At 38.5% G+C, this 13,453-nt stretch overlaps 1 protein-coding gene across 1 annotated transcript; it reads left to right on the forward strand.

The window, feature by feature from the left end:
- Positions 1-5,607: 5,607 nt before the first annotated feature.
- Positions 5,608-7,056, forward strand: LOC107955334 (uncharacterized). The gene is made up of 2 exons (XM_041104395.1): positions 5,608-5,893; positions 6,500-7,056. The coding sequence occupies exons 1-2, from the start codon at positions 5,608-5,610 to the stop codon at positions 7,054-7,056; spliced, it is 843 nt and encodes a 280-aa protein (XP_040960329.1).
- Positions 7,057-13,453: the final 6,397 nt, after the last annotated feature.

A 13,453-nucleotide genomic window follows, 5' to 3' on the forward strand; every position in this document is an offset into this window, starting at 1 on the left:
CTCGCTGAATGAAGATTTTAGCCGTGGGTCCGACAATGACCCCCGAGTATAGCCAGTGGCGTGATCAAAGGGTCAACGATAATATCCCGGCGTCAAATCCAAAAACTACTCGATCTTTAGAGGAACACCTACAAGTATTGCCCTCTGAGATAGAAATTATCAAGCAAGAATTTGAAAAGAGGAGTTTGGAGATAGGGAAGAAAGTAGAGCAGTTAGAGGAAGAGAAAATGCAGTTAGGACTGGATTTGGACATTTAAAGATTAGAGGCCGACAAATTAAGAAAAGGAAAGAACAAGGCAGAAGAAGATTTAGACAGCCTGAAGATAGATTACAAGAAGTTGCGTAGGTCGATAAGAACTACTGGCTTGGGTAAAACGTCAGAACAATGGCGACAGGAAATTCAGGAGGAAAAAATGAAAGCTAATTAGTGGGAAAAAAAATTTCAGGATACTCAAACTCGAGAAGTTACTTTGGGAGAGAGTCTACTAGCCTGCCAAAACGAGAAGACGAAGTTGAATGCCCGAGTAACTGAACTGGAAAAGCTACTTCACCAATACCGTAGTCGTAATTCTGCGGTTGAATTAAAGGCAAGCTTGGACAAAATTGAAGAACTAAAGGGACAAGTAGGAGAGCTCGAGGACGCATTGCAAAACAGCGAATTCCGAATAGAGCTTCTGGAAAGAAGTAGTGAGTAGTGGCAAGGGCAATTCCAGCGGTCTCAAGATCAGATTAGAGATAGAGATTATGTTATGGGTGAGGCAGTGGTTCAAGTACGCGAGGTAGCTGATTACCTGCAAACCCTAGCGGTTCAAGCTGATCTATTAAGTTTGAAGTATGAGTCAGAATCGGACCGGGGCCGAGAATTAGCTCGGCTTCTTAAAAAGGTTAAGGCTTTGGGTATAAGGGCAAAGCCGTATGTGTAATCTATTTTATGTAAAGAAATTTCTTCTCTAGTAAAGTTTTCTAATGAAGTTGAATTAGAATCAGTGCCTCTTTTTGCATTCATGCATCTACATATCATCATATGCATCAAGTTTTAAAAATGGAGCCTAATTAATTTAAAATTATGACAGAACTACCCTGGAAACTAACAAAAATTCGCCAACCGTTTATCACTACGGTACCCGTCGCAAAACAAAAGCCATGGATCAAAGACTCGAAAGACTCGAACAACTCTAAAAGGAGATGCAAGAACAAATGCAAGAGCGGTTAGAGAAGATTCAACAAGATATGAAGAACGAAATGATAGAGTCTCAAAAAAGCATGATAGCTGAATTAACGCAGTTTTTCAAAGGGGGAAGCGACAAAGGAAAAGACCCCGTGGTTAATACAGAAGAAGAAAATAATGATAGCCCTCTCTATCCCCCAGGTTTCACTCCTCCTCATGCGCAAACCCAAGCTGAGGTGCAACCACGCAGATCATCTGTTACTATCAGGCCTCAGCAGTTTCAAACTGGTGCCTCAATGCCAGTAAATTTCCAAACTGGAATAGGTTCTCATCTCGGAGAAGCCCCTACTAATCCCATAGTACCCGATTTTGACGAAATGATGGGAAAAGAGAAAACAAAAGATGAACTGCCGAGCCAATTGGAGGAAAGATGTAAATGGCTCGAAGAGAAATTCAAAGCCATGGAAAGTAGCGAGAATTATCATGGGATGGACGCTAAAGATCTAAGCTTGGTACCAGATTTGGTCCTTCCTCCCAAATTTAAGATGCAGGAGTTTGAAAAATATGACGGGACAAGTTGTCCCGAAGCTCATATCACTATGTTTTACCGAAGGATGACCGGGTACATCAACAACAAACAACTGTTGGTTCACTGTTTTCAGGACAGTTTGATCAGGTCAGCGGCTAGATGGTACAATCAATTGAGTCGAACCGAAATCCACTCCTGGAAAGATTTGGCGCAGGCCTTTATAAAGCAGTACAGACATGTGATGGATATAGCACCCGATCGAATTATATTGCAAAACATGGAAAAGAAAACTAATGAGAGCTTTCGCCAGTATGCTCGGAGATAGAGGGAAGTAGCAGCACAAGTTCAACCACCACTTTTAGAGAAGGAGATAACCATGATTTTTATCAATACCTTGAAAGCTCCATTTCTCAATCACATGTTGGACAGTGCCACTAAAAGCTTTTCAGACATAGTGATGTCTGGAGAAATGATAGAGAACGCCATAAGATGTGGCAAGATAGAAGCAGGAGAAAGTACTAAAAGGTCGGCTCCAAGGAAGAAGGAGCACGAGATAAACAATACAAGCATGTTTAACAAGGACCATTCTAAAACAATCATGGTCGGACAAGCCAGAGCAGTAACTGCTAATCGACAAGGTTCTTTTGAAACAGGAATCTAATCCAAGGCCAAATGTAGAGAGACTTCAATTCACACCCATCCTAGTGACGTATAGGGAATTGTACCAGAACTTATTCGATGCACATGTGGTATCTCCATATTACCTGAAACCAATGCAACCCCCATACCCTAAGTGGTATGACGCAAACGCCCAATGCGAGTATCACGCGGGGACCAAGGGGCATTCGATTGAAAACTGCACTGCATTCAAGAAGTTAGTTGAAAAACTTATCAATTTAGGGATCGTAAAGATTGGTGACTCATCAGGACCAAATGTAGTAGAGAATTCGTTGCCCAATCATGACAATAAAGGGGTAAACGCGATAATTGAGAACGGAAGAAAGAGAGTCAAAGCCAACGTAGCCGAGATAAGGACCCTCTTGAATGGGTTTGGAAACAAATGGTGAAAAGAGGTCTCATTAGGCAAAATTCAATAAAAAGGCCTGAAGGAGCAAGGAAGTTTTGTGAGTTCCACGCAGAAGAAGGCCATGACATCTAAAAGTGTACCGAGTTCAGAACCATGGTGCAAAGCTTAATGGATAGCAAAGAGTTAGAGTTTTATGAAGAGATTAATGAACTAGGAGAAGGAGAGGTCTATGCTACAGAAGAAGGATCTACGGGGAAAGCCCAAAAGGCTAATTACCCGGTGGTAATTATTTCAAAACCAATGAGCAGAGAATCTGGAATACAAATAGCACCAAAGGTCATAATCCAAAAACCTGTATCATTTCCCTACAAGGATAGCAAAAAGGTTCCTTAGAATTACAATTGCAATGTAACAATCCCAGGAGAAGAGAGCTTGGTAAATGCTTCAGGAGAGGATGAAGGATTCTATACACGAAGTGGAAAATGCTATGATCCGACAAACGCAAGAGTGGAGTCTGGAAAAGGAAAAGCCTTAGCGGTTGAATTGGGAAAAACAAAGACAGACAAAATTGAGCCGCGTATCAATCAGCCGGTAACTGAAAATGAGGCTAATGAATTTCTAAAATTCTTAAAATATAGCGAGTACAGCGTGGTAGAGCAATTACATAAGCAACTGGCTCGTATCTCGATGCTTGAATTATTTCTAAGTTTAGAGATACATCGTAATGCGCTGATTAAGGTGCTAAATGAAACTTACGTCGCTGATGATATCTCAGTGAATAAGTTGGACCGTTTGGTTAATAATATCAGTGCCGACAATTTCATTTTCTTTAATGATGATGAAATACCGTCCGGGGGAAGAGGAGCCACCAAAGCCTTACATATTTCTACTTACTGTGGGAAATATATGTTATCAAGAGTGCTAATTGATAATGGATCAGCCTTGAATGTTTTACCCCTATCCACCTTAAATAGGTTACCGGTGGACAGCTCTCACATGAAATCATGCCAGAACATAGTGAGAGCATTTGATGGTACCGAAAGAAAGGTGATGGGAAGAATAGAAGTACCTCTCTTGATTGGCCCAAATACGTACGAAGTGGATTTCTTAGTGATGGATATCAAGCCTTCGTATAATTACTTGCTCGGGAGACCATGGATTCATTCAGCAGGGGCGGTGCCTTCATCATTGCACCAGAAGTTGAAATTAGTGACAGAAAGCCGGTTAATTATGGTTGACGCTGAGGAAGACATCATTGCATCGGTAACCAGTGACGCACCATATTTGGGAGTGGATGATGATGCGGTCGAATGTTCTTTTCGATCCTTAGAGTTCGTAAATGCAACTTTTGTCACTGAGGGAAAGAAAATCCCAATGCCCAGCATGTTTAGAGCCATAAGGATGGGATTACAAATGACAGTTGGGAAAGGAGCTGTGCCTGGAAGAGGACTGGGAAGATGCCTTCAAGGAAGGATAGAGGCACCAGTGGTGAAAGACAAACAAGACCGTTTTGGTTTAGGATTTAAACCAAATGCCAAGCAGAGAAGGAAAGAGTTAGAGAATAGGCAAGATAGAAGGAATGCGCGTTTGAACGGAAAAGAAGTTAATTGGGAACCTATGGCTTGCCCCCACATATCCAGGACATTCATATCGGGAGGAACCATGTATTCTAGACTGAGGACTCCAAGAAAGAAGACCGCAGAGGAAATGTTAGGAAACTTGAGCATCAATGCCATATTTGAAGAAGAATCTGAAGAATGAAGTACATCAGGCATCTATCCTGTTGAACCTGGGAGTGTTTTAAACAATTAGACTGCAAAAGAAATGTCTGAAGTTTTTAGAGCTTTTCCAGAGTAATATTCAAAACATATTAATTGTTCTAAGCATTTGTGAACTAAAATGGGCTTATATGTGGACATTATGATTTCAATGAAATATATCTTCGCATTTTGAGTATATATTCTTTTAAAATTCTTTTCATTCTTTCATACGAATAGTCATCTTGAATGCTTTTATTCGAATCATTCTTTTATTCATGGTCATACTAAATAAGAATCCTTAAATTCATACATTCCCTGTACATTCTTTGATACCTATAACAGGTCCCAAGATATCAATGATATGAGTGACTCTACTATGGACTTAGAAAATCCTTTTGAACGAGATATTTGTTTAGAGGAATCTCAAAATTTTGAAGCTAACACAGATTGCAACCTATCTTCGGACTTGTTGAGGATGGTAGAGCAGGAAGAGAAACAGATTCTACCTCACGAGGAGACGATAGTGATAGTGATCCTGGAAGAGGGAAATGTGGTAAAGATTGGCACGTGCATAGCTAAAAAAGTGAAACAAGACCTCGTTAAATTGCTTCGAGAGTTCAAAGGTGTCTTCGTATGGTCATACCAAGATATGCCGGGGTTAAGTACTGACATCGTAGTTCACCGACTTCCTATAAAGGAAGATTGCAAACCAGTTCAGCAAAAACTCCGAAGAATGAGGCCTGATGTTGTGTTAAAAATAAAAGAGGAGGTGCAAAAACAATTCGACGCTGGATTCCTACAGGTGGTCAAATACTCCGAGTGGGTAGCCAATATCGTTCCTGTCCTTAAAAAAGATGGGAATGTATGAATGTGTGTAGATTATAGAGATTTAAATAAGGCTAGCCCCAAAGATAACTTTCCCTTGCCGCACATTGACGCCTTGGTGGACAACATAACAGGACATTCGTTGTTTTCTTTCATGGATGGCTTCTCTGGATATAACCAAATTAAGATGCACCCTGAGGATATGAAGAAAACTACATTCATAACCCTATAGGGAACCTTTTGTTATAAGGTGATGCCATTTGAGTTGAAAAATACAGGGGCAACGTATCAGAAGGCCATGGTAACACTGTTCCATGATATGATGCATAAGGAGTTAGAGGTCTATGTTGATAACATGATTGCAAAATCTAAAACAGAAGAGGAACATGTGCAGGTCCTTAAGAAATTATTTATGAGGTTGAGAAAATTTCAGCTAAAGCTAAATCCAGCAAAATGCACATTTGGGGTCAGATCAGGAAAATTGCTTGGGTTCGTGGTCAGTGCGAGAGGAATTGAGATTGATCCTGACAAAGTAAGAGTAATACAAGAATTACCCCCGTCGCGTATTCAAAAGGAGGTTCGAGGTTTTCTAGGAAGGCTGAACTATATTGCTCGGTTCATCTCACACCTAACTGAGAAATGCGACCCTATATTTCGCCTCCTCAAGAAACATAATCCTGGTGTATGGGATGAGAAATGTCAAAAAACTTTTGAAAAAGTCAAACATTACTTATCAAACGCCCCAGTGCTGATGCCACCCTGCCCAGACAAACCGCTCATACTGTATTTGGCAGTATTTGAAAATTCCATGGGGTGCGTGCTTGGTCAACATGATGAATCAGGACGAAAGGAAAGAGCAATCTACTATCTCAGTAAGAAGTTCACTGAATGCGAAACAAGATATTCGCCAATCAAGAAATTATCTTGTGCCCTAATCTGGACAACTCGGAGACTGAGACAGTACATGTTGTACCATACGACCTGGTTAATCTCCAAATTAGACCCTCTGAAATACTTAATGGAGTCAACCGCTCTGAATGGAAGAATGGCCCGATGGCAAATTCTTCTATCTGAATTTGACATAGTCTATGTAAACCAGAAGGCGGTCAAAGGGAGTGCAATAGCGGAATTCCTAGCAAGTAGGGCTCTGGATGATTATGAGCCATTGAACTTCGATTTCCCAAATGAAGATTTGATGTATATCGCAACTGTAGAGAAAGATTTCCAAGAAGGTGGTCCTTGGAAGTTGATTTTTGACGGAGCTTCAAATGCTATAGGCAACAGAATTGGGGCAGTACTCGTGTCTCCTGGTGGAAATTATTATCCTTTCAATAGCAAATTGGACTTTGATTGCACAAATAATATGGCTGAGTATGAAACTTGCATTATGGGCATCCGGGCAGCCATAGAGCGGAAAATTAATGTGCTAGAGGTATACAGGGACTCTGCATTAGTAATTTATCAGCTCAAAGGGGAATGGGAAACAAGAGACCCGAAGTTGGTCCGCTATCAAAAATTGGTTATGGAATTGATTGAGGAATTTGATAGTGTCACCTTTAGTTACCTCCCGCGAGATGAAAACCAAATGGCAGATGCTTTCGCCACTTTAGCCTCCATGTTTAAAGTGAACAAATTAGAAGATATGAAGCCTATCCAGATCAGCATCTATGAGGCTCCAGTTGCAACATTGACAATGAAGAGGGAAAGGATGATCACCCTTGGTACCATGACATATTGCGATATGTGAAGAGTCGTGAGTACCCTGACCATGCGACAGAAAATGATAAGAAGACATTAAGGAGATTAGCCATTGATTATGCCCTAGATGGGGAAATTTTGTATAAAAAGGGAAAAGATCAAGTATTGTTGAGGTGTGTGGATGCTGTCGAGGCAAAAGAAATTTTGGAAGAAGTGCATGAAGGTATCTGCGGAACGCATGCCAACGACTTCACGATGGCCAGACAAATTATGAGATTTGGGTACTATTGGTCCACCATGGAAGGGGATTGCATTAATTATGCCAAAAGGTGTCATAAATGTCAAATTTATAGTGACAAAATGTACGCACCACCTTCACCCCTTCATGTTATGGTTTCTCCATGGCCTTTCTCCATGTGGGGAATGGACGTTATCGGGCCAATATCTCCAAAAGCTTCTAATGGACATCGTTTTATCTTTGTGGTTATTGATTACTTCACTAAATGGGTGGAGGCTGCTTCATATGCAAATGTCACGAAGTCGGTAGTTAGCAAGTTTCTGAAAAATGAGATCATATGTCGATATGGGATGCCTAAAAAGATCATATCCGATAATGCGATGAACTTAAACAACAACTTAATAGCGGAAGTTTGTAGTCAGTTCAAGATCAGACACCACAATTCGTCACCGTACCGTCTAAAAATGAATGGTGCCGTGGAAGCAGCTAACAAAAACATCAAGAAAATTATAGGAAAAATGACTGAAACCTACAAAGACTGGCACGAGAAATTACCTTTTGCTCTCCTGGCATATCGTACTTCTGTTAGGACCTCTATTGGGGCAACACCGTTTTCTTTAGTCTATGGGATGGAAGCAGTTTTACCCATAGAAGTTGAAATTCCTTCACTCCGAGTATTAGCTGAACTAAAGTTGGATGAGGCTGAATGGATTCAATCTCGATATGACCAGCTAAACTTGGTAGAAGAAAAGAGGTTAAAAGCTATTCGTCATGGTCAGATGTATCAGAAACGAATGATGCGAGCCTATAACAAAAAAGTTCGTCCCAGAGAATTTTACAATGGGGACCTGGTTTTGAAAAAGATTCTTCCTCTACAAAAGGATTTTAGAGGAAAATGGATGCCAAATTGGGAAGGTCCTTATGTGGTGAAAAAGGCCTTTTCAGGAGGAGCTTTAATCCTGAGCGAGATGGATGGTAAAAGCCTACCAAATCCTGTAAATTCAGACTCAGTCAAGAAATATTTCACTTGAAAAAAGGGGCATTCAAAAAAAAAGGAGAGCCCAAGGTGAAAACCCGCAAAGGGCGCCTTGAGACCAAATGGGATTTGAGTTGAAAACCTGAAAAAGGCGGCTCAAATTTTGAAGAAACGTAAGGTGAACGGAACAGCTCAAATTTTGATCAGGATCTGAGGCATGTGGTGGTCTTACTATACCTGAATCACAAGAAGGAATAGGTGACATCTTGGGGTATCGACAGAATACTGTAGATTCCCTAAACACATATTAAATGGTCTTTAGAAAACTTATGCAGAGAAGCTCGTACTGCGATATCTGGGGCACCTGTTGTCATCTTATATTTTGAATCTTGGAAAAATTTATTGTCTTGATTAATGTATTCATTTCAAGCTTTGCTCCCCAATAAAATTTCATTTTGTCTATTGTCTTATTTCATTTTTATCTTAGCAAAATTTGCTATCTTGATTAACTAATTCATTTTAAGATTTGTTCTCAATAACATTTGTTTGTTCGTCGTGATAATCTTTTTCGAAAAAACATTTAGAATAACTATTAATGAACTGAATGTTCAAGCAGATGGAGTTTTGCATATTACTCTAGAAATTTCTAAATAATGAAGGAACCTGAAACAGGACTGTTGTTTAGAGCACACCAAATTCAAAGTGTCTAAAAGGGAAAAGTCCAAGAGAGGACTATCCTTTCAAATTTTGTTATCCAAACATTGAACAAAATGACAAGATGTCGTGTTGGTGGCAAAGCTTCAATGAACAAACAAGCGATGTTCACCAAGCAATAAGAAAAGATCTTCTGGGAGAAGAAAACTCTTTATTGAGCATAAACATTTGGTATAACACCTTGGGAACGAAGTAAAGGACCAAAGAGCTTCACATTCTGTATCATTGAATTGTGATAGCAGAGGATCGAGAAAAGGCCAGATCTTTCTACCTTTGGGTTACAGCGGGAGAAAGATGGTTTTTGCATCCAGTGGATTGAACTTGGAGGTTAACAGTGGGGGCAATCTGATTAAGTGTTTCTTTGGATTTGCCAGTCAAGCAAGAAGGCGTTGTAGCACGTCAGCGATAAACTTTAATAAGCTTTTGCGTGATGATAACCTAAGCATTAAGGAATCACTTTCATGACATTCGACATTCATTCAAATGTCATTCATACACGTCTAGTTAGGAGCATTTGATTCATTCTGGTCATCCTAATCACTAGGCACAAATAGGTTCATAAAATAGAATATACAGGTCATGTTCCTCAGAGAACAGATCAATAAAGATAGTAGATCTTGCCTTCCTGCACTGACAGCGAAGCAGATCGAAGAAACCATAGTTTGCAATTTAAAAGATCGAAGCCACAGCGGCGAATCTTACTTCTGGCGATGCAGCGGAGCAGATTGAAGCTACAACAGCGAATCTCACTTCCCCGACATTGCAATTTAAAGGATCGAAGCCACAGCGGCGAATCTTACTTCTGGCGATGCAGCAGAGCAGATTGAAGCTACAACAGCGAATCTCACTTCCCCGACATTGCAATTTAAAAGATCGAAGCCACAACGGTGAATCTTACTTCTGGCGATGCAGCGGAGCAGATTGAAGCTACAACAGCGAATCTCACTTCCCCGACATTGAAATTTAAAAAATCGAAGCCACAACGGTGAATCTTACTTCTGGCGATGCAGTGGAACAGATTGAAGCTACAACGGCGAATCTCACTTCCCCGACATTGCAATTTAAAAGATCGAAGCCACAACGGCGAATCTTACTTCCAGGCGACGCAGCGGAACAGATTGAAGCCGCAATGGCGAATCTTTTCCTCGACAAGACTGGGCAAAAATTGGTCTTTCTTAGTCTTTTCTCTGTTATCGTTACACGACAACGAGCAAAGAGGGGCAGCTGTACAGCCCAATTATTGCCCGAGCCCAATTAACAGAGCCCAAGCGGCCCAATAAGCCCAACAGGCCCAGAACCCCGTCAAGGGTTTCAGAAAACGGAAACCCTAGCCAAGCCTAGCGCCGCGCCCATCCCTCTGCCATCATCATTCGTTTTGTCCCATCGCCACCCGCCGCTACTAGCTTCATCAACGCCTGCAAAAAATGATAGAAAAAAAGCAAGAGCACGCAACAGATAGTGCAAGACAACAAAATACAATCAAAATATAATGTAAAAGGCTATAAAAGCCAAACAATATCTCTGTACAAGGGGGACGGCGTTTTGAATTAAAAAAGGAAAAACAGATCAAAAAAGGTTGACTCCAGTTTATTCTTCTCTGTTCTTGTTTCTTATTTACTTTACTCTTTATTTATTGTTAATTTTTTTCTGCAATCGATCAAAAAGAAAAAGGAACTGAAAGGGAAAGGGAAAGGGAAAGGAGTAAATACCTTACCGCTTCGACGGGCTGGTGTCGGAACCCCACCCTTGTCGTCGTCAGAGTCGAGCCAAAAGGGGCGTTTCATCCCTTTTCCTTTTGATCTCGCGGTTGAGAAGGCTTAGCCTTCGGGGACGCCGCAAAAGAGGGAGGCCTAGGGGCCGTTCTCGTGCAACCCCGGCCACTGGCCATGAGGCGGCATGGTGGCCTGAGCTTAAGGGCCGAGAAAGGCACAGAGAGGAGGGTTCGAGCTCTCTGCTTTTCTTTTTTGTGTTTCTTTTTTATTTTTTTTTCTTTTTTTCTTTCTCGTTTAAAAATGAAAGGGTGGTTGCCAGATTAGGGTTCTTTTTGGCCCTTTTGTGATGTGTGAAACGACGCCGTTTGGAGTCTGATCAGTGGCTCCAAAACGGCGCCGTATTGAGCTCTAACCCGCGCGGTGACCCGACCCAGGGGAAGGATCCGCGTGTTTTCTTTAAATGGGATATTTGTGCGCGCAGTCCCTCCGACTTTGAAGCGCGTTGCAATTTGGTCCTATTTCGCTATTTCCTTTTATTTTTTAATTTAGCCCCAGAATTTTATTTTTGTTCTAATTTGACCCTTTGCTGCGCAGTGTTTTGGGGTTTCAGGGTATTTACCATTTTGGTCCCCCCTTTTTCGCGCGCGTTACATTTTGATCCTTTATTCTATTTTATTTTTTATTTCAGCCCTAAGATTTCATTTCTGTTTTGAATTAGTCCTATTATTATTATTATTATTATTATTATTATTATTACCTATTTATTTATACTGATTTTATTTAAATTTCTGGTACGTATATATATTTTTATATATTTTACAACTTATGCACCTATTTATATATCTATGTACATATTTTCATTTTCATAAATACATACATGTTTATATATAATCTTTATAGTCTAAAATACATATTTTTTATATTTTTTGAATCCGCATATACATACACATTTTTTATATATTTTTAGCATGTATATAAATTAACGTATTTATTTGTATACATATGTATATTTTCATTATTTTTAAAAAAACTTTAATTTGTACATATATATTTTCTTTTATTTCACAATATATATACACTTACTTTTTATATGTATTTCTTTATTTTCGTATTCCATAGTTTTATACACCTATATACATGTACATATTTTTATATATATGCATATTTATTTATATATATATCAAAATATACTTTATATATTTTGTTAATTCATGTATACACATATTTTAGATCATGTCTATATATATCTTTTTATACTTAATTGTATTTGCTATTTATTTATTTCATTTTTGTTATTATTTTGAATGAATGTTTTAGTTTTATTCGTTTTTTATATTTTGTTATTTTATATGTTGTAAGTTTGATCGTTTATATTGATTGCTATTGCTTGCATCGTTTTTATATTTTCATATTCATTATGATTTTGACATGCATAAAAAATGTAATTTGCTTTCACTATGATTTTGTGTTCTATTCGATATATAACAAAATTTATTTATTTTAATAAATAGCACTCCGTGTATTAGATTCGAGATGATCGTACCCTAACTTATTGGGTTTCGATTTTCACGATTAATCTAAATACACGAATCTTTTTAAACTCATTTTTTAAAAAATGATCTCGGGATTAAAAAAAATCGCGTCCTAACTTACTGGTTGTGATCTCATTTTAAATCCGAGATGGCTAAAATATCTTTTAAATAAGCTCCTTTTTATTCATGTCGAGAATTTGAGACATTGTATTCTAACTTACTGGATATGATTCTCTTTCTCGATTAACGTGAAATATACTTCTTTTTCCAAAAATTTTTATTTTAATACAAGGATCGTATTTTTAATTCTTTCAAGTTCATAATTTTCAATATCAAGACGTTAGATAATTAACTAGGTACCAATTTCTGGGCGTTACGAGGGTGCTAACCCTTCCTCGTACGTAACCGACTCCTGAACCCGTTTTCTAGATTCTGTAGACCAAAATCGTTGTTTTAATAAAATCAAATTATTTATTAAAAACAACCTCTTTCCAAGGTGACCCAATCACACCTCAAAAAGGATTGGTGGCGACTCCCTTTTTCGTTTTCAAAACCCAAGTCGACCCCGTTTTCATCAAAAAAAATGGTGTCAACAACTAATACGTAACCTAAGCAAACAAAAGTGACTATTTTGGTAGTTTACCCTTAACTTTAATTAAATTATTTAAAATAAATAATTTTTTAAATTATAAATAAACATCTTTTCTTCTTTTACAAATTTTAATCATTTTGTTTTTTTCATAAGTTAATATATTTTTTTATTTTTGTGCAACCAATTTTTAAAAAATAGTAATTTTTGTGCAATATTTTTCATGTCATTGATACATAATTTTGATAATTATTTTATCCTGAACCCAAAACCCCGAACCTTGAACTCGAAACCCTGAACCTAAACCTTGAACCTCGAATCTCTTAGTTTAAGGTTTGGATTCGAGATTTAAAGTTCAGAATTCGAGGTTCAAGTTTAAAGTTCGAGGGTTCAGGATTATGGGTTACGAGTTTAGGATTCATGATTCAAGGGTTTGGAGTTTTATGTTTTGGATCTAGGTTTTAGGATTCAAGATTCAAGGTTTAGGGTAAAAAATTTACCAAAATTATGTGTCAATGACATAGAAAAAATTGTTGAAATGTTATTAAATAATTAGAAAGAGACCATAAATAATGTAGTCCGAAAAGCCCATAAAATAATATCTTTATCGATGAGTGTATAATAATTCATGTCTTTAAAATTTGATGATGTGACAAAAAAAATTTAATTTTTAGGATCATCCTAA

Source organism: Gossypium hirsutum, chromosome D11, assembly GCF_007990345.1.
Source record: "Gossypium hirsutum isolate 1008001.06 chromosome D11, Gossypium_hirsutum_v2.1, whole genome shotgun sequence".
In the NCBI taxonomy this organism is placed as follows: domain Eukaryota; kingdom Viridiplantae; phylum Streptophyta; class Magnoliopsida; order Malvales; family Malvaceae; genus Gossypium; species Gossypium hirsutum.

Coding starts and splice junctions, on each gene's coding strand:
- LOC107955334 (XM_041104395.1), top strand. CDS start 5,608: ATGGTAACACTGTTCCATGATATGATGCATAAGGAGTTAGAGGTCTAT. Junction 5,894..6,499: donor TATTCAAAAGGAGGTTCGAG/GTTTTCTAGGAA, acceptor TCCCAAATGAAG/ATTTGATGTATATCGCAACT.